This window comes from Microcebus murinus, chromosome 2 (genome assembly GCF_040939455.1).
Source record: "Microcebus murinus isolate Inina chromosome 2, M.murinus_Inina_mat1.0, whole genome shotgun sequence".
NCBI classification, from domain to species: Eukaryota; Metazoa; Chordata; class Mammalia; order Primates; family Cheirogaleidae; genus Microcebus; species Microcebus murinus.
Window position 1 is genome coordinate 81,556,552 of NC_134105.1, and position 24,662 is coordinate 81,581,213.

Genomic DNA, 24,662 nt, shown 5'->3' on the forward strand with positions numbered 1-24,662 from the left:
CACCTGGTTTGAGAAAATCTAATGTCAAGTATATAGTAATAGGTGCTTAATAATTGCTTCCTTTGTAGCAATTGCTTAATAAAATTAATTTTCAGGATTATCTAATTAGTGATGGAATAAATCAGTTTGCCAAATACTTCTTATGGTCATTTGGTTACATTGCCTTTTTTTCCTTAGTATATAAAAACAAGTTACATTTTCTTTCATTTCCAAATGTATTCTCCCTCTAGTATTCCTTATAGTTTAACCATGTTTTATTATTGAATGAAAATATATTAAAGATAGAAGAAATTGCCTGGGTTTATTTAATAGATGAGAAATCGGACACTCAGGAAGGAAGGTTATGTGATTTTCCCAAAGCTATTTAATGACAGAATTAGAACCTAGGTGTCATGGTTTTCATTTGAGTGTGATTTCCACCTCACATATTTAGACATAATTAGCAGTTCCTTAGGATAAGATTGAAGAAGAAATTAGCAAAATACCTAAATTTGGGAGGCACATAGTTAGGAAAAAGACCTTGTCTCTTATTCTCAAACAAATATTTCAAGGAGAATCATTTTTGTGCTTCATTTTCCAGGAAGTATAGTAAGGAAAGTAGGAAAGCATAAAAATTCTAAGCTCTGTGTGTAAAAAAATTCTGTGACAGATCCTTTCTTTTTCCTGAGAAGTAGGGATGGAGAGAGTAAAGAAAAATGTCATAATGACTGAATTGTACCTTTTTAGTCTACCGTCATGTTTTTCTTTGCTTTTTTTGTAAAGCCAGGGAGTCTTTACCTATTTAATAAGATAGAACCAGATACCATGCTTCAGTTTCAGGCGTCCTCAAACTACAGCCCCCGGGCCACGTGCGGGTGTTTTTGCCCATTTGTTTTTTTACTTCAAAATAAGATATGTGTAGTGTGCACAGGAATTTGTTCATAGTTTTTTTTAACTATAGTCTGGCCTTCCAATGGTCTGAGGGACAGTGAACTGGCCCCTGGTTTAAAAAGTTTGGGGACCCCTGGTTTAGATGAATGAATAACCAATATTTTTCACTATTCAAAATCCTTAACTCTACTTCCAGTGGTTGTCCATCCACTTTTTTTTCTTTTAACCTTCTCCAAGCTGGCTTTTACTCCTCCTGAAATTGTCCAGTGGGAGGCTCTTAACATTATTTTTATTGTTTAATCTAATGGCCTTTTTCTGTTTGTATTTTCTTTCTTCATTTAGACATTTACTGCTGCTGGAACTAGGTTTCCTTTTTTCCCTGATGCTTTGGTTACTATACCTTTATTGTCTTTAGTAGTGCTTTTTCCCAACTGTTAAAAACCTCATACATTCTGCAAGATTTAGTATTGATCCCTGGCCTTAAATATACTTTTTGGATGAATTAATTAATTATGTTTAATGGATTCCACTCTGAATTCTGTTCCATAAACATTTATTTGCCAAACACTGTTTGAGATGCTAGGGACACAAGCACAAATAAGACACAACCCCTACCTTAAAGCAGCTTTCAGTTTAGAGAGAGAGGGAAACACAAGCTGCTAATTGTCATGTAAGGTAATAATGCCATAGGTATCACAGCATTTTATAGGAGCTCAGGAGGACATTTCATATAGTATGGAGGACAGTTTGGGGTCAGGAAACATACCCTAAAGTGGTTAACACTTTAGATTTTAAAGAAGGAATATAAGCCAGACTGAAGGGCGGTCTAGGGACATACTAGGCATAGGTTATAGCATGAGCCAAAGCATGAAAGTAAGAAACAGCATACAGTAAGTACAAGTATATTTATGTTTGAAGAGCTTAAAATGTGAGGAAGGATTGATAGGAGGTGAAGCTAGAGGGGGACAGATCCAAAGATATACCATGTTAAAGAGCTTAGACTTCTCCCCTAGGCAGTGGGAAACTTTTGGCACCTTTTTTAGTGTGGAAGGAGATAGAATAACATACTTACTTTATATAGATTAGTCTAATGGCTCTATAAAAATGGTGTATTATCTATGAATACATAACAAATTACACAAAATCCTAGTAGCTAAAATAGCATACATTATTATCTAATACTTTCTGTGGTTCAGGAACCTGGGAGAGGCTAATTGGACTCTCTGGCTCAGGATTTTGCACAAGGCAGTAATCAAAGTGTCAGGCAGGGCTACAGTCATTCCAACGCTCATTTCGGGGAGACTTTGTTTCTCAAGTGGTTATTGACAGTATTATGTTCCTTTTGGGCTGGACTGAGGGTCTAGTTTCTTTCTAGAGGGATCTCTCGGTTTCTTGCCACCTGTGCCTCTCTGTAGTACAGCCCATAACACAGCAGCAATGAGAAAGCAAGTGAGGGCTGGGCATGGTGGCTCACGCCTGTAATCCTAGCACTCGGGGAGACCCAGGTGGGCGGATTGCTTGAGGTCAGGAGTTCAAAATCAGCCCGAGCAAGTGCAAGACCCCGTCTCTACTATAAATAGAAAGAAATTAATTGGCCAACTAATATACATAGAAAAAAATGAGCCGGGCATGGTGGCACATGCCTGTAGTCCCAGCTAACTCGGGAGGCTGAGGCAGGAGGATCGCTTGAGCCCAGGAGTTTGAGGTTGCTGTGAGCTAGGCTGACACCATGGCACTCACTCTAGCCTGGACAACAAAGCGAGACTCTGTCTCAAGAAAAACAAAAAAAAAAAAGAAAGAAAGTGAGGGCAAAAGAAGAAGGTATACAAGACAGAAGCGAAAGTCTTTTCACCCAATTGTGTCAGTGACATCTTGTTACTTTTGCCATACTCTATTAATTAGCAGCAAGCCACTAGGTTCCCCCACCCACCCACACTGAAGGGAGGGCATTACACAAGGGCATGATACAAGGTAGACAGGGGTCATTGGAAGCCCTCATTGCAGCTGCCTGAGACTAGAGCCAAAGTCATCCTCTCCACACTTTTAGTAGTCTAGGTTTGTCCTTAACATTGCTCTCATCATGTCTTTCACTGTATCCAGTTAGATACCAGTTATTTTTCACTTAATGTGTGGAAAAAGTCTCCTGATCTCTTTCCGGGGCCCTTTTCCTTTCTTTAAGACATATTCTAAAATACCTGATATCTGTATATCTATCATTTATTCAACCAGCAATTATCATGGGCCCACTTTATGAGCAACACTTTATTAGACCTCCTTGGGAATATAATAGTGAGCAAGACAAGCATTGCCTCTGTTTCCTTGTGTCTTTATTAGTATTTTCTCTTTCCTTCCCGTATGTCAGAAATACCACCAATCCTTAAGGTACACTTCCACTTCTACTCTTCCTGTGAGACCTTCCTTGAAAGGTGTATATGTTCCTCTTCTCTGCATCTACAGTTATTATCAGGAGAAGTTTTACTGTGAAAATGTTGAGATTCTATAAGTTTTAAAGTGAGCCTTGGTTTAAGCTATTAAGTATAATGAAGCTATTTCAGACCTCTTCTCTTAATCTACTTCAAGCAGTAGAATAATGCATTACCACGCTGACTCACTGGAATCACTAGGAGAGCTTTTTAAAAACATAGATGCCTGAACATTTCCTCAAAGATTCTGCTTCATTATCTAAGAAATGAAAGCAAAATAAAACTCTAAGGTGAATTTGATGTGTAGCTAGGTTAGAAAGCCATTGCATTGGAATCACCCTTGCAGTTACATGATAAATTATTTTGTGTACATTTAATCATCCAAATAGCCTAAAGCAGTAGTTTCAAATAGTGGTTGAGGACTAGCTACATCAACACCTATAGACGTTTTAGAGGTGTTGAGTTGACTACATCTGTGATTATAGCCAGGATTCTATAATTTTTATATAAGGAAATATGACTCATAACCAGGTTTCAGAAATATTAGATGAATGGACTGATATATTAATTTTTTTTGTATTTTGCTTATCAGTACGATTCAGATAAATGCATTACATATTTGGCAAATATTAAAGGCCAGTCAGCATGATAGTCTATGATTACTTGGAAGGTTTCTACCATATAGAATCATATTTTAAATAATAGTTGAACATGTACTGTATTTAGATTTTTAGATGATCCAGTATTATTCAGTTTTATTAACTTTAGCCTTTCATACATTGATACATTTTCTCTAGTTTTTTTAACTTTTACATTAGATAACTTACTGATCACATGGAAAATTTGAAACAATTATCCTTTTTTCTCATTCTGATGAATCTTATATTCTACTATAGAGAGATCTAGTATTACTTTCTTACAGGATGGGATTATCAGAATGTGGTTTCAATAAACTTGTTGTCTTCCTTTTCCTTAGTGTTATTCCTCTTTTAAGAGAGTCTGTTGGAATATTAATGCAGAGAACTCCTCCTCTGTTGGAAAATACTCTGCCTCAGTGCTATCAGAGGGTAAGTTTCAAAGCTTCCAAACTATTGAATTTTATATTGTTTCCAAACTGTTAGGGTTTTCAGCTTTTACAAATATGGGTAGCATGTGTATATAGTTGAATATTTTTTCCAAGATTGAATGCTAACCATAAAAGCCATTTATACAAACCAGAATAAAATCATTGGAAAATACTGTATACTTTATGAAAGAAAATGTGGTAGAAATTGTCCTCGTCTAGAAATTGAGCAGTTCTTTTAAAATATAGAATATGGATAGCAGATGATATAAGCATTTATATGACATATTTTTTAGCTCCCACTCTGTGCCAGACACTCTTCTAAGGTACTGGCGATATAATGGTAAGCAAGACAGGCAGTGTCTCTGTTCTCATGGGGCTTATAGTCTAGTGGGGAAACACAGACAGTAAACAGTAAATGAATAAATAAGAAAATATCAGTGATAATTACTATATAGAAATAAAATAAGGTGATGTGATAGGCATGGATGGCAACAAGAGATTCACTGAGAAAGTTATATTCAAGGACATTGAAACCTTGATGACAAGAAGAAGCTAACCGTATGAAAATCCTGGAGAAGAATGTTCCAGGCAAGGAAAATGCTGATGCGAAAGTGCTGTGGCTGGAACTAATTTAGTGTTTTTGGAGAACAGAGAAAAAGGCCATTATGGCCGAAGCATAATAAATAAAGGGAAGAGTAGCTTGAAAGGCTGGCGAAAATGGAAGGAACCAGATCATATAAGGGTTTTGGCCATACTAATAGGCTAAGATTTAATTCTAATTCAATGAGAAGCATTGGAAACCTTGTAGGCAACAGAAGTGTCATAAATCATATGTTTTAAAAAGATTATTCTGTTTGCTGTGTAGAGCACAAATTCTATGGAGAGTGAAAACAAAGAAAATCAGTTATGAGGCTATTGTTACCTAAGTGAAAAAAAAAATGATGGCTTAGACTAAAGTTGTAGCAGTGAAGATGGAGACAAATATATACTTGGGATATGTTTTTGGAGGTGGATTATATTAGCAGAGGAGAGTAAAGTGTTGGTTCACAATTTGGTAGATGGTAATGCTACTTGTTAAGATTGAGGCTGAGTTGGTATAGGTTTGAGGACAGAACATTCCCCCAAATGAAGAGTTCTATCCTAGATATGTAAAAATTGAAATGCCTATTATATTTCTAGGGGAAATGTTACTTAAGTAGTTGGATATGCAGATCTGGAGTTTTGGGGACAGAATAGAGCTAGAAAGAGTTTTGAGTCATCAATATATGAATAGCATCTAAAAACATTAATATTGTATGAGATTACCTCTGGAGAGATTATAGTTCTATTCTCTTAGCTCTGATTTCAACTCAGGATTTAGAGCACAGGTGGGAAAGCAAATGGTTAGTAAGAGAGCTGGAAAACCAGAAAAGTATAGGATCACAGAGTTGAGGAAGGAAGAAGTAATCAACTGTGCCTGCCAAATACTTCTGTGGTGTCAAGCAAGGTAGGAATAGAAAAGTGATCATTGATTGGCATCGTGAACATCATTAATGACCTTGATAAGAGCAGTTTCATTGGCATGTTGGAAAGGAGAGCATGATTTGAATGGATTAAAGAGAAAGTAAATTGGGGAAGTAGAGACAGTGGCTACAGACAACTCTTTTAAGAAATGTTAAAGGGAGCAGAGAAGTGAGTTGATAGCCTGGATATGGATGTTGTATCAGGAGAGAGGATATTTTTTGGATATAGTATCAGAAGAGAAGGTATTTGCTTCTAAAATAAGATATTTTAAAGCAGTATAATTGCATAGAACTTTCCCAATATGGAAATGTCCTATAATCTACACTGTCCATTTTTTTTTGGAGTGTACTTTTAGCTTGAGTGCAGTGGCATGATCATAGCTCAGTACAACCTTGAACTCCTGGGCTCAAGCAATCCTCCCACCTCAGCCTCCCGAGTAGCAGGAACTACAGGTGCATGCTGGCTAATTTTTAATTTTTTTGTAGAGATGGGTTTTGCTATGTTGCCCAGGCTGGTCTTGAACTTCTGGCCTCAAGAGTTTCTCCTGCCTTGGCCTCCCAAAGTGCTAGAATTATAGGCATGAGCCACCACACCCAGCTTGCACTGTCCAATATTGAACTCACAAGCCACATGTAGCTAGAGTAACTGATTTTTTTAAATTAATTTTTATTTAAATAGTCACATATATCTAGTGACTTTTGTTTTGCACATCATATTTCTAGAACGTGTGTTATTGATAGGAACAGTCCAACTGAGAGGACGGAATGGGTGATACAGTATAGTGAAGGAGATTATTAAAGGAATGAAGTTCTTGAGAAGGTGAGAATGGATAGAACCCAAAGCACAATGGAAGGATTCATTATAGACAGGAGCAGGGATACAGCTTTCCTTGAGGGAAGGCAGAAAGGACTTACATAGATGAGGGTAGTTTTAATGGTATAGGATTTTCCTGTGTGCTTCTGTTTTCTTTATAATTTATAAGGCAGTATCATTATGCGGAGATTAGAAGGCTAGAATAAAAGGGGAAAGGTATAAACTAGGCTTTTGGGAAAGGGAAAGTGAAGTGTTGCTCGTTTAAGATCTGTAATTATCATTTTAAGGTAAGACCAGTCAGCATAATTGTGGAAGTGAGAGGAACAATTTGAATGCCTAGGGTAAGCTGGCCCCTATACTAAGTGCCGTGCATGTGTTTGTGTATGTGTGTGTGTATATAGATACACACAGTTTCTCTTTTTCACAATAAACTACAGGGTAAGTATCATCTTCCTTTCTCTAGGTAAATTGAGGCTCATCCTAAATCACGAATGCTAGTGGCTGATTCAGGATTCTAATCCATGTCACTCTGACTATAAAGGTCATCATCATGCTCTTTTTACTATACCACAGTGCCAGAGTAGGAATAGATTTTCATCTGTAACTACACTTCCCTTGCATTTTTTAATTTGGGGAGTTAAAGCTAGTTTCCAAAGAATTATTCCTTAATCTATGTTTTAGGATAATTGCAAGAATGTACTTGTACTGCTACTTCAATGGAGGTAGAAGAAATCTTTTCAGTCAGGTTGTTTTAATAACAGTGGATCACTCTATGAGGATGCCATTTAGAAACATGTGGAGGGATATCAGGTTAAAATCACAATGTCATCAGAGTTCAAAAAGAGGAAGAAAAAGTACACTTTGATTTCCTTCCCCAGTAAAAGCAGTGTTTAAAGAAGGCACAGTGGATATTGTCTCAAATTTCTCACCAACTGTCTTGAAGTTTATATTAATAGAAAATAATGCCTATATTCATCAAATTCTTATAAAAATAAATATTTTGATATAAGATCAATATTGTCTTGACTTCCCAAGTAGATTACATAAAAATCAGAAACTCAAAATTGAAAATGATTTTATTGTTCATTTGGTCCAGACTTCTGTTGCAAGAATTCGCTCTGTGACTTCCAGTTGGTCATGCAGATTCTTGACCATTTCCAAGTATAGATGGTTAACACATTCCCAGAGTAGCCTCTTTCTTTTTAAACTGCTGTAATTTGTTTTAAAGATCTTTTCACATTGAGCCTTTCTTTCAGCTTGGGTGTTGATCTTTGTTCATCTACTCCAGATCTATACAAAGATGTTGAACAATAGCAGTGATTTGGGCATCTTTGTCTTTTTCCTGATCCTTCAAGAATACATAAAGGGTTTCATTCTTATTTTCTATACATTTTTTGTAGACAGACTTTATGAAGTTAAGGAAGTGTCCTTGTAATAATTTTTTTGAATCATGTTGAACTTTATTAAGGAATTATAATGCCTTTATTGAAATGACTGTGTGATTTTTCTCCTTTACTTCATTAATTGAGGAATAACATTAATAGAGTTTCTTATATGAAACCATTCTCTCCCTCTTGGGATAAACCCAACTTAGTCATGATATGTTATTTTTTTTAATACACTGTTGGATTTAGCTTATTTAATTCATCAGAGGAATTAGCTTATGATTTACTATATTATAAGCTAGCAACTTTTTCCCATTCTCAGGAAAAACTAAGAAGTTAGTTTCAACTATTCCTTGAAAGTTTACTGTCTGGGGCTTTTTTCAAAGGAAGCTTTGTTACCATTTCACTTTTTTCTTTTTTTTTTTAAGTGAAGGAAGTCTCACTCTTGTTCAGGCTGGTCTCGAACCCCTGACCTCAAGCGATCCTCCTGCTTCAGCTTCCCAGAGTGCTAGAATTATAGTCATGAGCCAAGGCACCGACCACCATTTCAGTTTTAAATGGTCCTCCCACTTTCCTATTTTCTTGTTTTTTATACTGCATTTTCTGTTTTTCCAGAAATTTATCCATTTTGTCTAGGTTTTCACAAACCTAGATGTCTAGGTTTTTGTGTTTTTATTCATTTAACATATATCCTTACTGAACACTTACTTGGACCAGGCTGAAGGTGCTGCTATTTTAGGTGCTGAAGATACAAAATGTGAAAAACAAAACAAAATAAAAATAAAACAAAAATAAATCCCTAATCTTATTGAGCTGAAGTTCCGCTGGAGGAGACAGGCAAAAAAACAATATAAAAACAAAATGATAGCTAGATAAAGTACTATTATGCTAAAAAAGTAAAACCAAGCAGAGAAATGCAGAAATGAAAACATTGTAATTTTAGACAGGAGTTACTAAAAAAAGGACATTTGAGTAAAGACCCAAAGTGGACCATGTAGAAATCTAGGAGGAAGAACATTCCAGGCATAGGGATTAGCAAGTACCCTGTGATAGGAGTTTATCTGGCTTTTGAAAGAATGGCGAGGAGGCTGGGGTTCTGATGAAGAGGGTGGAAGAGGAGGAGGAGGAGATGAGGTAAATAAGGTTACAAGGGTGCCACAAGGCACGAGTCCATGTAAATTATTGTAAACACATTGGTTTAACTCAGAGTGAGATGGGAAGCCATTGGAAGATTTTGAACAAAAGAGTGGCAGCATCTAACCTAAATTAAGAGGATCTCACTTGGGCTACTATTTTGAGAATAGATGGAAGAGGTGCAAGGCTAGAATTAGACCAGTTAAGAAGCAATATAATAATCCAGACTAGAGATACTGTTGGTTTGGACTAGGCTGATAGCAGTATAGGTATTGAGAAATATTTGGATTCTACTTGATCATAATCTTTTCTATGTTTCTATATTGATACATTCCCATAATAGTTGTATTCCCTTTTACGGTTTGTTAAACCTTTTGTGTTTGTAATTATTCCTTTTTTTATTTTGTATTTTGTTTAATTGCATTTTCTTTTATCATTTTTACTTTGATCCGAAGTTTCTATGAACACTGGGTTTCATCCTAATGACGAGTGGTTGTCAGCCTAAGGCTATGGAAACTTAGGGAGCCATTGGAAAACCTGAGAGACTTCCCTCTTTTTTGGTTGTCATATGATTTGGGGAAAGGGTATATACATTGTCATTTAGTTCCCTGGGCCCCAGGGATAGTCCTATAGTTTCTTGGATATTTATACATAGTAAAGAATTGTCCTATCCAAAATACACCCCATTAAGAAACATTCCTTTAGCTTATTAATGTTTTCAAAGAACTGGTTTTTTGATATTGTACATTCTATCATTTAATTCAAACATCCTCTTCCCCTTTTTTAAACTAGTGGATAGAACCCATGTTTACTGTCATTAATATGTTGCGTAATAATTTAAGTGGGAGGGGGCACTTAACCTGATTATGATGTTCTTATCTGCCCTTTGTATTTCAGGTGCAGCAGTTACAAGGAGTTTACAATTTACAAGAACAGCACTTTTGGACTTTATGTTCTGACGTTTATGTTGGGACTTTGAAATTAGTAGTAGCACCTGACGCTGATGCCAGGTGGATTTTAAGCCAAACACATAATATTTTTACTCAGGTATGACTTTTTTACTAACTTCTTTTAAGGGCCTTAAAATGTATTATATCTACTAGTTTTAAAAATACTATCTAACATATTAAATACATATGCTACTAAACTATGAGGTAACCATAAAAGTACTTTTTTTTTCAATCGCAGAGTCAAATTTAGGAGATCCTTATTGTAGTTAATACTCTTAAGGAAGATAGTTCCTATTGACTTGTTGTAGTGATTTGAGTTCCTTCAAGAAAAAGTAGATTTTCCTTTACTACACACTCCTTATAAGACATGTTAGGTGCTATTTGAAGCCAAGAGTTCCAAAATGGCATTTGGAATAAGTATACTATCTTGTATACTGGTTTTAGCTAAAAGAAGATGTTAATTTTTTTGTGTGATAGCACAACCACAATTTACCTTCTGTCTGATTTAATTAATAGCTTAATATGCTATTGATTTTTTCTTAATAGTGTATTTAGAATTATGAATTAGTGCATGATCTGTAACCAAATTCTTTCAGTTGATGTTTGTGCCATGATGAGTTAACATAATCATGGGATTGATAATCAAAGTAAGAGTGATTGCTATGGGATGTAGCACACATTGTGCATACACAATGATTGTGTATATGTTGGGAGAGTAAGAAGAGAGAGAGAACACAAATTCTTTTTTGAGTCTAGTTTGCTAGAAACATTTGGCCAAAAACTTAGGCATCCACACTGCTGCCAACGTTATCTAATGTATAAATCTAATGAAGAAACTGGTCCCATGCTTTAAAAAAATCTGTGATTGAAAACTGAGATTATGTGCCTCCTGGTGTGATGGCACAGGTGATAGTACAGCGTGACCTGTGTGGTACTCCTGCCAAAAAGGTTTAGCTTGAATCTAATCATGAACAGCCCTATGAATCCAGCTGTGGAAACTTCTACACATTTAGCCTCAATTCTTAAAAAGTATCAATGGCATGAAAGGAAGAAAAGGTGGGGAATAATTCTAAATTAGAGGAGCCCTTACAATTAAATGCAGTGTGTGATCCTTGATTGGATCTTGGACTAGGGGAAAAAAACAGCCACAAAGGAAAGTATTGGGCAGTCAAGAAAATTTGAATATAGATGGTATAATAATTATTCATATAATTATATAGGTGTTATATTTCTTGGGTGTGATAATGGCATTGTGGTTATAGAAGAATGTTCTTATCCTTAAGAGATACATGCTGAAGGATTTAATAATGGTAAAGTGTTGAGGTATCTAATTTTCAAATGTTTTGGCAAAAATAAAAAGATTACAGATAAATATATTAATATATCTAGAGAGATTAAAGCAAAGATGGCAAAATGTTAAGAAATGGATATATGTGATGGATATACAGGTATTTTTTTTTTACTGTTCTTTTAACTTTAAATTTTTTGGAAAAAAAAGTTAAAAAAGAAAAACTTTAGTAGCTCCTCATTGCCACCAGGATAAAGCCTAAACTTTCTAGTATGATCCAATTGATTTGTCAAGTCTCTCTCCTACTTTTCATTGCTGTGTACTTTCGTGTACCAAATCTACCAGACTGTTCACTTTTCCGTGAGGGACAAAAACTCTAATTTAAAGGTTTAATTCAATTGTTACTTTCTCTCTGAAGCCATAAAGGTCCCTCAAAGCAGAATTACTTTATTCTGTGACATGCATTTCACCTTGTACACACTATATTTGCTTGCAGGTTCCTACCAGACATCATGATTTTGCATTCCCAATGCTTAGAAGAGTATATTTGTATAATGAATTTGTTGGATAAACAAATTCTTAAAACTGTATTTGACCAAAAACATATTTACATATGCTGAGTATGGAAAAAAATTATTGGGTTCCCACTGATGTTTTTAACCCAAAACACAAAAAGATCTTAATGAGATACAGAATCTCTTTTCTCTAATAAAGAGAAATGTGTGGTTAGTCCCTTTGGGAATAAATTAATCTTATGTGTAATTAGGATTTACTCTAATTCTAAACTTATGTGTATTCAAGACTTTACCACAAAACAATATACTGGTACCACTTATTTATTCCAGAATTTTAACAACTAGGTTTCTTTCTTAACAGACATTCTATGTCAGTATCATTATGACTTTCGTAATGAAGCAGGCAAGACCTTCATAGCATGTCTGAATCTTTCTCATACCCCCTACATACTTCAAGGACAAAAAGAGGAGGCTGGCAGTAACCTTTCTTGTCACTGCTATTTCTAGTTCTTTTTTCTCTCTTTTCCTCTGAATTTTCTCTTAATTATGCCCTGTCCTGCCACGCTCATAGTGTAAGCTTCTGTTGACCTCTAGGACACCCCATACTCTCCTAAGACTTTGGCACCTAGTCACAATTTTTCCTCTGAAAAGGAATGCAGTTTCTAGGTTTAGAAGTGTACAAGTGGCTGTGGCTGTGCTTAGGAACTGCTGAAGTTGTCATTCAAGTAGGTGGAGGGAGGTTCTTCTGGTAACCTTAGAAATTTTGGCTTTTAAATGGCTGAAGCTGAAAGTTTATTCAGCTGCTTCTTTGGTTTTGGAAACTGCATTTGAGCTTTGAATATTTTAAACCCTGAAAAATATTTTAAGCCTTTTTATCAAGCAAAAGTCAAGTCAATTTGATTTTATTTGTTGCAGAGACTAGAGATTTTTTTGAGGCTGCGGTGAAGATGGTTCAACACATTGTTCCCAAGGTGGCGGGAATCACCCTACTAATAATGACTTTCATTCCTACATTTAATGATTTACAGTTCTTTTATAACCACTGTTTTATTATTCTGACATATGCAAAATTGAAATTTTTTATTAATTTATTTACTTTTCTGCTTATATCCATGTCCTTATGCTATGAGTATATGCCAGGCCTTGCAGGAGCATTTTCATGCAATGAAATGAAATTTAAAATTTAATTATTTTTTAAATTTAAAATTATATCTTGTTTATAGTTTCTACTTATCACAAATAAAAGAACTTAAATAGCTCTGTTTTTGAGGAAAAAAAATCACACTAATGCTTTAGGTATATTTCTTGCAGAAAGATTAAAAATACTGGTGACCTTAGTTCCAAAAGACCAAAAGAAAGATTTTTTTGAATAATAAGTTATCCCTTTTGCTTTACATTACATTTTTAGCTATCTTTCCTATAGCTGATCTTAATTAGAATTTACATAATAATTTTTGGTTAAAATTGCTCTTGCTAAAGCTTCTATGAGGATAACTTTAAATTGAAAAGACCAACTTCAAAAGTTTGAGAATTATAACTTTCTGTTGTGTTTGTAAAACTATAGCTTTGTGACTATTGTAAAACTGTATATTAGGCATTATCCTTTTAAATCTCGTTTTCCAGAGTTACCAATTAATCTTTAACTGCTAAAGAAAGTGGCTTGTGTTATGCATAGAGTAACATAAGTGAATTGCTGCAACTCACTAGTTTGGAGATTCTTCTGGGATAAGGGATAATCCGGTTTTTAAGCTACAAGGTTTTCTATTGGCATAGAACAAGTCCTATCTCCCCTTTTCCCCTTGCACTAATTTTTTAAAAAATGAGTTATCGTTTGCAGATTGATAAAATGGAAAATTTATCTTTTGTTTCTTATGAACAGGAAGAGAAAGTGGGATGCTAGATTAGGAAGGCAATTTAACATTTTATATATATTGTTTTTATTTTAAAATGGCCAATATTATCTGCTAATTATTTTTAATAACACATTTCATAATTATAACTATAATCCTAAAAATTTTAACATATTTTGTTTTGTTAGAAATAATGTTGTCTGAAGAAAACACATTAAAGAAAAATCTAAAATATGCTTGGAGTTCATTCACCTCCTTAGTTCCACAAAGCACAAAAGACAGTCAAGCCTAATACATATTTACTCCCTAACAGAACTTCTGCCCTTTTCTTTTTCATCTCTCCTATTCTTCTGCCTTTTTCCCTTATGCCTATTAAGTCCTAAGCCTCCAACTTCCTGCTTCAGCTTTTTGTGCTCTGTTCTCTGGCCTCAAAATAGAAGTTAACACTGATACCCAGGAAGGAACCAAAAAGCCTCCTCAAAAGCCCAAATGGGAGTGCCCCAAGTTTCAGAAATCCTCCACCTCCGTCACTCTTCTGACTCCCAGTCATAATCCCTTCCTGTCTCTCATCCAACCTTGTTGTGTCTGCTTAAGGGTGAGGGTAGGAGTGGGAGAAGGTATCTACCCTTTTTCAGGTGGATTGCTATTTTTTCTACCATTTTTATTTATTTTCCTTTTCTGTAGAGAGCTTTAATCTTTCATAAGTATTGATTCTACTTGTTCACCCTGCACTCTTTCCTTATCCATCTTTCCATTATCTTTCTGCATTTTATGTACTTGAAGTCCACCAGAATCCAACCTCCTTAGGAGGTTGACGTGAACAGTCACTAGAAGTGTGGCCAGCAAACCCCTAGGATTGTTGTTTTTAATTGCTCCACATGGTTTAAGTGTTCATTGGGTGGTTGATAGTTGTGGAAATAATAACAGCAGCATTTATTGAGCCCACCATGTGCCAAGCACTGTGATAGTACCTAACATGTTAATCAATCCTCACAAGACGATTTATAGAGAAGGAAACCCAGACCCAAGTTACTGGTCTTCACTTGTAATTTAGTCACATTTACTCACTATTTCGCTAACTCTGAAGTGATTTAGGTTTCACATGGAAGAGTAAGACAGTTTGTCAAGACTTCATTTTAAAAGGGTAAAGATTAGTATATGTTCAGTCAGAAACTAAAGTAGGAAATTTCTGTAGTTTTTGATTGGTAGAGAACACAAGCAAACCAAATAATCTTCTACAGTCATATTCTTGTTTATTTTTCTAAATTTATACTTCTGATTTGTTCTCCTTTCCACAACAGTGAATATTTGTTGAAGATATTCTAAGCCTGTGGCACCAGATTAACATTTATTTTCTTAGGAGCAAATAAGTATTTAAAATAACTAGCTGTCTTTCCCATTGTAAAAAGTGTTGACTGAAGTATAGTTTGTACATTATTCTCAGCATACACAATTAGTATTATATGGTTTTCACATTTTATGGACCTCTCAGTCAGCCTCAGGCTCCTAGTATCATTCCAGTGGTAGAATATTTGATGAACCTGAGCACTACTGTATTTATCTGCTGGAGTATCTGCCACGTCTTTGTAATGTGACTAAACTATAGAAAATCTAGTATGCATTTAGGAGTTGGTGACTCACTATAAAATTCTTTGGAAATACTGCTTTTCTGTCCATTTTGAAGGGAATTGAAAGAGGAAAATGGGAAGCTGGAAAACTTGAAGCTTTGCCTATTGGGACAGATGGATGAAGCAAAATGATGTTTTTTTGCTGTTAGACTGAGCTTTTGTGGCAAGCTGTAGCCCCCTCAGGGGAAGAATATCAGCTTGAGTAATTAACTCGTGATTATGCAAAGATAATTTACCTAGCCTCTTTGTTTTTCCTCTTTCTTTTTTATTGCCTTGGGCTACTTCACTTTTTATTACCATCCTCTCTGTGTTAGGGCTGGGGCTAAGGAAAATGGCAGACACAAAAGGAGCCCAACTCATTTTGCCCTTTTTACTTTCATTAACAATTTTATTGAAAGAGAAAAGAAGTTAAGACAGTTTATTTGGGCAATAGTTGTTTTCTCTTAAGGTTAGTTGTACAATAATCTTACAAAAGAGTTCCCTAATTATTTCAAGGTCATCTAGATTGAGTATACCAAATATTATTGTAATCAATTATAATTTGTTTACAGCAGCATTCTATAACAGTGCCTGGTATGTAGCAAGGATTTATTAAATATTTGTCAAATATTAGATGAATATGTAATTCTGTGAGATTAGTAGGGTTGGTATTTATCAGCACTTTTAAAATGAGAAAAACTGGTATTTGGTTTTAATTTTTAGCTCAAGGATATACAGATATTAAGTTTTGTCTCTTTTCTGCCACAAGCCTCTTAACCTAGGAGAGGATGCTATTAAATGTATTTTCTGTAAATTTGAGTAAGAGAGAGCTTTTACTTACCATGGGAAGTCTTTTTTTTTTTTTTTAAACAAGATAGTCTCCCTACAAAGCACCTGGCTGGTCTGGAACTCCTAGCCTCAAGCAATCTTCCCCTCGCCTCCTCTTTCCCCCAGTAACTGGGATTACAGGTGCAAGCCACTGCACCCAGCTGCCTTTTTTTTTTTAAATGAGGCAAAATTAAAATATATTTTCTTTGCTGACAAGCTTCTAGCATCTGTCCAGCTTTTTATCTATTAGAGTTGTTCCTGACTCCTTTCAAGTATTCATTAGTGTTGTGCAGAGCCTTCCTATCTGAATGAGAGGAAAAAGGCCATGCTAGAAAGCAGTGTTTTGAGGAGCTCAAAAATTGCTGTAAGAAGGTACTATTAATGGATTTTTATCCCTCACTCTGGTTTTTTCCTTTCTACTAAATATTCCAATCTACCAGTCATTCTGTGGTACTGACAAGAAAGGGCTTATTGTGACTGACGGTTTGCTTTAGTAAAATAAATCATTTGGGGTTGAAAGAAATTAGTAGAATTTCAGTTTGGTCAACTAATATTTATTTATCAGTTACTATGTGCTGGGTACTACTTGAGATTCTGGGAGTCAGCAATGAAAAACAGAAGACACATCCTTCACCTTGGAGAGATTATAATATAGTGGGAAATCAACAATAAACACAGTGAATAAATAAGTTTATAATATATATCACAAGGTGATGTTGTGGGTAGGAAGATTGGGAAGCATTTACCAGCTCTTGTACCAAGCTTCATTTTTTTTTTTTTATCTGTAGACTTTGGCACCAGCAAAGGAAACTGAGAAAGATTGATAAGTGAGATAAAAGGGCAACCAGTGAATACTCTCTGGAAGCCAAAAGGGGAAAAGGTGTTTATTAGGAGGGAGTGATCATCTGTGCTACTGCTTGATAGGTTAAGTAGTAAGATGAGGCCTGAGAATTGAGCACTGGTGGGAGCAGCCTAGAGGTTACCTTAACAGACAGTTTTTGGGGAATTGGTGGGAGGCACGAGTTTGCTTGAAATGAATTTGAAGAAGAGAGAAAAGGAATTGGTAGACAGCAAATATGGACAACTCTTTTGAGGTTTTTTGCTACAAAGAAGACCAGAGATTTGGACTGTAGCCCAGAAGGGGATGTGTAGGGTTAAGTAAAGGATTTTTTTAAATGGAAGAAATTACAATGTTGTTTTTATGCTGATAGAAGTGATCCAGGTGAGGGGGATAATTGATAACACAGAAGAGACTAGGGACAATTTAGACAGCAGTATCCTTGAGTAGCAAGTTCATATCCAAAATTAAAGAGAGGAGTTGGAGTACGACATAATTAAATAACCAATAGATGGCTATACTTATTAAGGTGTTTACTAATCATTTGTCATGGGAGGAATTAGACCAGGGTGATTTATTGATTTTAATTAGTAGCCAATCAGTCAAGCCCCATGGTGTCCTCTAACAGAGCAATGGCAGGTGCATAACCTCATTTTTCTAAATATCACTTGGTCAGGGCATGTGACTGGTAGCATGGCTTTTGTTTGTTTGTTTTTTGGAGTGGTAAATGATGACTCTTTTTCGTAACTTATGAGTACATTTGTTTCTGAAATAATTTTCTGGTGCTTTATGATAAAAAAAAATGAAGAATTAGTTCCCAGAGGCAGAAGAGAAAAATAATTCTTTGCTTTTTCAAAAAATGAGATTTTTTTCCTACTTTCCTGAAATGTGTAGTCTGTTATTGGCTTGTTTAATTTTCTAATTTTTTTTTTTTTTTTCACTTTTCAGGCCGGAGTGAGACAGCTTTATGTACAGATTGACTTTGCAGCCATGTAATGAAGGAAAAGAAATTATGCTTTCTTTTGGACCAAATTTTTCTGGTACTGTACAATCCAAAACATTGTACCCAGCTTTTTAAAATAGAGAAATTATCACTACAACTCCCCAGCACCAAGTAGACCAGGTAGAGTCAGCCAAACGTTTGTGCTCTGCGGGGGAGTTCACAGCTAAGGGAACATCTCCTGGACTTTTGATCTTTTCTTTTGTGCTCTTCCCTCCAAACCATTACAGAGGTTTCAGTTTTTTGTTCCAGGGTGTTGGTTTGTCCTTTCTATTTTGTGTTTTTGTTTTTTGTTTGTTTTCATGCTGAATTTCCTCACCCCACCCCCTCATCCCAGCCAGTAAGAAATTCAGATTGTGGGCCTCCAATCATCTGAAATGTCTTCACTGAAGCTTCTGGAAACCAATGCTTTCATTCCCATGAAACCAGTGTTATTTAAAAAAAGAAAAAAAGAAAGAAATGGAAATCTGTTTTATATGTAATGTCACAGTTGTTGACGTTCTTCAGTATAATCATATGTTTATAAAATTGTTTGTACCTTGCAAACTTAAGAACCAAACCATATTGGGTTTTCAAAGTGCCTTTGTATCAGAAAATGTATTTGCCAGCATAGAAATGTACCATCAAAGCTCATGTATATTATTTTTTAAATGGATAGTGTGTAATCTGTACAAAATAAGACTTTTGCTAGTAATGTATATTGTCTTTTTGTGTCCTTCTAGCATAGGTTTAGATATATGAAAATTTTCCTTTTATTGTTTTATCTCATCAAAAAATAAAAGGTATTAATTTGCTTTTTAAAACAAATTCAATTACTACATTCAATTACTTTGTGGCCTGTGTTTTTATAACTTTGCATATGCATCTGTTATATAGAAAACTGTTTTAACTTAAAACGTGCTAAATTCCAAATTTCTATAAAAGCTACTGTGTCTATGATAAACTTTCCTGTATTTTTCCTTACCATTTTTATGGATTTTATAATGAAAGGAAAAGGCAATGTAGACTGAAAGCAGAAATGGTTGTGACAGTGTTATTTTGCTTTTCCATTCTTCAAATGCCAAGTCAGACAGTTTGTTTTCCTTTTTAAGCTTTATACACATACAGTTGCTTTCAGGAATCCTAAAGAAGCATTTTACTGAGTTTGAACTATTAAAGCATACAGAGCAAATGTGGTTGTGTGGAACTCTTCCTAACACAGGTGTCTGAGAAGTAAATAAGTTGATTTTTTTAGGTCCTTGTGCATTTTAAAAATAAAATTTCCATTGGAGATGACAAGTGCTTGAATACTCTAAGTATGGTCTGCTTTATAAAGAGATATCTGTATATACATTTTTCCATTTTATTTCATTTTATCACAACATATATTTTCTTTTCACTTTAAAAAACTGAAAGTATTGGGGGAAAAACACTGCAGGATAGTAATGATTGTTAAGAGTATATAGCAATAATAAGTCTTTTTCAGTGAGGTGGCAGAAATCGTTGATTTTGTCCAAGTTTTGGAGTATTTTCTTACAATTTATGAATTATTCTGTATTAAGAAAAGTAGACCACTTTCTTCATTCTATCATAAAGTGCTTGAGATTGCCATGAACTATCAGTAAGTCTCTATTTTGCAGATAAAGTAGTGTTTTCAAAACACGTTTGCTTACTGCCAGGCAGTTTGAAAGCTAAGAATTCCTGCAATAGAATGTGTTGACTAAAACAATTGTTGAGGTCTTCTAAGAGGGAAAGTACAAAAGGAAATGTTCTGATTATGGTATTGCTTTTTCATTACAAATATAAGTAGTCATTTAGAATTTTGAAGCCACTACCAAGTCTGTTAAAACTTTTGGATATTCTGTGGGTTTGGCATATTATAGAAAATGACAGATTCAGATGAAGGCAGAAATTTTGGATGTGTGCCTTTAAAAACTAATTATAACTATACTGATATTTCACATATGGAGATAATTACACTGGTCTATAAATTTACCAGTGCGTTTTGAAGACCCAGTTCTGCCTTTCACTGGGCCCAAAATTCTAAGTGGTTTCTTTAAAATATATATTTATTTAACTACTCTGAGTACACAAATGCATGCGTATGTTTTTCTTCCTTCGATAATGCATAGAGTATATAGAGCGTTAGGCTGATATGAAACTCTAATTTTGCATTTGTTACAAGAGATGGCCAGCTCATGGTTGGAATTAACATTCATTCTTTAAATGTCAGTATATTTATGTGTGCAAAAGTAAAAAATTAATGTAAGAAAAAACAGCTTTTTTCTCATTCTTAGGAAATACTTGGTCTTATTAGTGTTCTTGGCACATACGTATTACTAACGTGATAATTTCACAGAGAAGTACTACCTGATTATTGTTATAAAATAGAATGTATCAAATATACAATTAGAATGCCCCCCCCAAAAAAAGCCAAAAACAGTCTATATCTGAGCATAACTTTGCCAATATTTTAAAAACCAAAATATTCTCTGGAGAACAAATTTGTATTGCCCAGGGAAAGTTTACCTTGTTTGGTAAACTTTCCCAAACAGAAATACTATATTTATTTTGTTTTTTTTAATCTAGATTATTCAAGATGAAGGGCTTAACATGTACAACTTCCTCATTTTGCTAACTCCCTGTGTATCTTTGTGAAGGACAGTATCTAGTGTACCTGTAGGTCAGTGTTCCTCATGCTGTCATCCTTACCAGTCAGTAACAGATGTCATTCACTGGCATTGTGACTTCCATTGTATCCAGAATGTTTGAGCATTCTTGAAAGCCTATATATATATATATATATATATATCAGTAACCAAAATACTGTGATTTTGTGCACCTTTGTAAAGCAGCCAAATCATTAACTCAAAATGCAGTTGGAGATTATTACTATGGCAGCACCTTGTTAGATAATGCTGGAATTTAAGAACTATTGCTCTTGTAGTATTCTACATTGCTTAACATAGAATTTTACATCTAAGCGGGAACTGTCCTTAGAAAACAGTCTGGTCTACCTCTCATTTTACAGATGAGAAAACTGGAGCCCAGAAAAGCTGTTATTTACTCAAGGTCACAGAAATAATTAGCCAAGACTGGAATTCAGACTGAAAAGCCAAGACTAGAATTCAGATCTTCTAAGTCCACAATTCTTTATACTCTATTATTCTGCCTCTCCAGTGTAATATTTGCCTTTCTGTAAATGTGATTAAATATCATTTGTAAATAAAGGCTATTTGACCTCCATTTTTGGTACATTAAGGCACTTTATAAATGGGGCTTTATTGTCTCATTTTTCATTTATAATTATGAAGTTTGGAATATTTCCATAGTATTCTTTATGGAAGATTTTATAATTAATTTTTTTACTTTTTACTTTTTTACTATTAAAAACCAGTTCCTGACTTTAAAAAAATGACACCTATACAATAGATCCTTTTAACTTCTGAGTGGATTTTTCTGTTAATTGCCCAAGGCTAAATCTAGCAATTTAAGGATTGCTTAGTTTTTATTTTGTTTATATTCTGTGAATTGGTACTTTTTAGAAACAAAGTTAATTCACAAGGTCATATCATTTCAGTTTTGCCACCTTGGTTTCCAGCCACTGGAGAGTTTTGCATTTTAAAGATTCTCAGAGCCATGCAAAATTGAACATTAAACATTGTATAGAAGAAATCCTTTAATTCAGTAAGGTAAAATTTTGAAGTCTTAAGCAGAACCCAAAATGTTAAACTGCAACTTCCAGCGCTTCATAAAAGCATTACCTTGGGAAAATTAAACTTTTTTTTTTCTTTTCGTCGCCATGTTCAAAACAAAATTATTTTCCAATTCACAAGAACTTTGGTAGAAAAGGAAATTATTCTCTAAAGAACATACATTAAAAGTTTTATCAGTGGAAGGATTATTTCAAGATGTGATCTCCCAGAAGCTTAGTGGTCCAGATCTCAACCACAGACTCAAATACAGTGAAAAATTATGTATCAGAAAAATATTTGGAGAAAAGGAACAGAGAATTATAGTTCTATTTAAAGTCCAAATGTATGTGAGTCTTTCTGATGAGGGCATCTTTGGTTTATATTTGACCATTTCCTAACTAAATTATAAGGGGGTCGTGTGGGGAGAATAACCTTTATTAATGATTTATGTGCCAGGTACTTTGTGTAGCCTTATTCATGTTATCATATTTAATCCTCAAATTTCTATAAAGAATTTTGTGTGACTTTATGATTAACACAGCTTCTTCAAATTTATTTTCTCTTCTAATTCTCATCAACATCCCTGTGGGAAAGGAATTCTTATCCCCATTTTACAGAAGGAAGCTGTTTAAATGACTTGCATAGGGAATAGGCAGTGGCAGAGCACTCTCTAATCCAGTGCTGACAGCTTACTCTATTTTACATATGTCATTCAGCAATATTTTAAAGATCCAAGAAGTTGTCGCAGATCTAAACAGACTCTCCTATAAAATTAGTGAACAATCACCATGACAAAACTGATATGGGGGAACAGTCACTATACATTATTTAGACTCATTCCTTTTTTCTATTCTCTCTTATGCTTATTTCCTATCTTTGCCATTCATCTTAAACTGTGCAGGCTAAAAAGAGGAATCAGGACTCCTTTAGGTACCTTTAAGACCATTAAAAAAAAGATGTTAAAAGTTTTATTGATACTCTTTGAGTGAACTGCTTAAGGGATTGACTCAAAAGATAGCACCCTTTGTGCTAATATGAGGAGAGAAACTAACTGCCCAGAAGACTTTAACTTAGTTTATTAGGGAATTATCTCCCAAGAAGTATAAACAATTTTGCACTGCAGGAGAAGGATACATTTTATATGTATCTTTTCAAAAGGAAATCTATTTCATTAATAGTAGTAATCTATGCTTAAACTTTAACTGAACTGTTATAACAGCTTTTAAAACTTATTTGTAATTATGATCATGATGTTGGAAAACTTGTAAAAGAGAATGTCTTTGTCTTATATATCCTTTTATTCCCAAACTTAGCATGGGCTTACACTTACCTGCTCAATAAATGTTTGGCTAACTAGTGAGTATTATAGATAGTAGTGGACTCACAAATAAGGGTTAGAAACAGGTAAAACCAGTAATTTACTGTTTATTATAGAAGACATCTCAGCGTTTCTTTGGTATTTCTGCACAAATAAGTGACTTTATAATCACCTTGGCCATTTTATTTTCAAGTAGTCCTGTGAGCTGCTCATTCTTTTTAATACACAAACAGTGGAAGTAAACAGATGTTATTCATTTTGTATATTGTTGGACAGGAATTAGGCAGAACTGGGACTGTGCAACCTGGACCACTTGAATTTTTATATTTTGTATGACCAAACCAGGACCCACAGTCTCCTTTGTTATTATGGAAATTTGCCATATTCATGTTTTAAGGACTATAATGTATCTTCTATTTCATTTATCCCAGATGTATTATCATCTGAAACTCTTCCAGAGGTATTTCTTGAAGGTGCTTGTATAAAAACAACACTATATGTATGCATTCATTAAGTGATTTAAATATTCCCACAATACTTTCTACCTTTTTTCTTTTCCCCTCCAAATACTAAATTTTAGTAGAGCCTCCCTTTATTTTTTTCACTTATTTTTCATCTCTTTTCATTGTTGCTTTCACTGTAGAATTTCCACTTGATACTAGTGGGAAAAAAGATTTATTTTGAATTTTAGTATTTGAATTTTATGTCTCACATATTGTGCATCAGTTAGCCTCAATGAAGATCCTATTTTGAACTAGACATATCCTGTCAACAGTACATCAAGTAATTTCATTGCTTCCTCAGTGATTTTTTTCCTAAGTAATATTTTCCCCCATCTTTTGTGAGTTTGATAAAAAAGAATGAGTCTCTTTTATATTGGAAATATTGTGAATGAAAAATTGGCAAATCCCTTCATAGTATATTCTAAACACCTCTACACCAATTACCTCCCTGCTTTTAGTAGTTTTTAAACATATGGCCAAGTTATTTGGGTCTCATTCCTTCGGTGAAGATTATGGCATCAGAACGTTTCCAAAAATGTTTTGGTTACAAGGCTAGGTTGTAATCTCAAATCTCAAAGACTATGTTGTAATTTGGTTTGAATATGCTGCAGTGAGCAATTATGATTTGCTTATGTGCAATACAACAAGTCCATACTGTATATTTCACTTTTTCTACTTGAACACATTCATGTATATATTTTGTTTAACCTTTCATGTATTTAAAAGAATCATGAACTGTATCAAAATTCTTTCAAATAAAATTTCTGTTTAAAAATCTTTACTTGAAGTGTGTCTATCATTTTGATGAACTGAAAAGAACACTCCGGACCTAACAGTTATTGGAATAGATTCTAGAGGACTTAAGAACTGATGGGGAAAGAATGATTCTCAGAGCCAGGAAATAGGAGAACTTATTAGGAGAGAAGAGATGGTAGGAGGTTGGAAGTGCCTTTTCATTATGAAGAGCCTCATTGTGGCTCTCACTCATTGTTGTACCTCAGAAACACATCTCAAAGTATTTATTTCCTGGTATGTTCATTAACCCCAAATTGTTCTTCTCTTACCTCATTCTCTATGGATGATCTCATCTTATATGA

The 24,662-nt window shown here is 34.5% G+C and overlaps 1 protein-coding gene across 2 annotated transcripts in view; it reads left to right on the plus strand.

The window, feature by feature from the left end:
- The window catches only part of SLC30A7 (solute carrier family 30 member 7), a 72,991-nt gene extending 52,412 nt beyond the window's left edge, over positions 1-20,579 (plus strand). For both annotated transcript variants that reach the window (XM_012748413.2, XM_075999897.1), the window contains exons 9-11: positions 4,270-4,360; positions 10,092-10,241; positions 18,019-20,579. In XM_012748413.2, the coding sequence (XP_012603867.1) occupies positions 4,270-4,360; positions 10,092-10,241; positions 18,019-18,066 (289 nt within the window). In that variant the 3' untranslated portion in view covers positions 18,067-20,579. The remainder of the gene's footprint in view (positions 1-4,269; positions 4,361-10,091; positions 10,242-18,018) is intronic.
- The last annotated feature ends 4,083 nt before the right edge of the window (positions 20,580-24,662 follow it).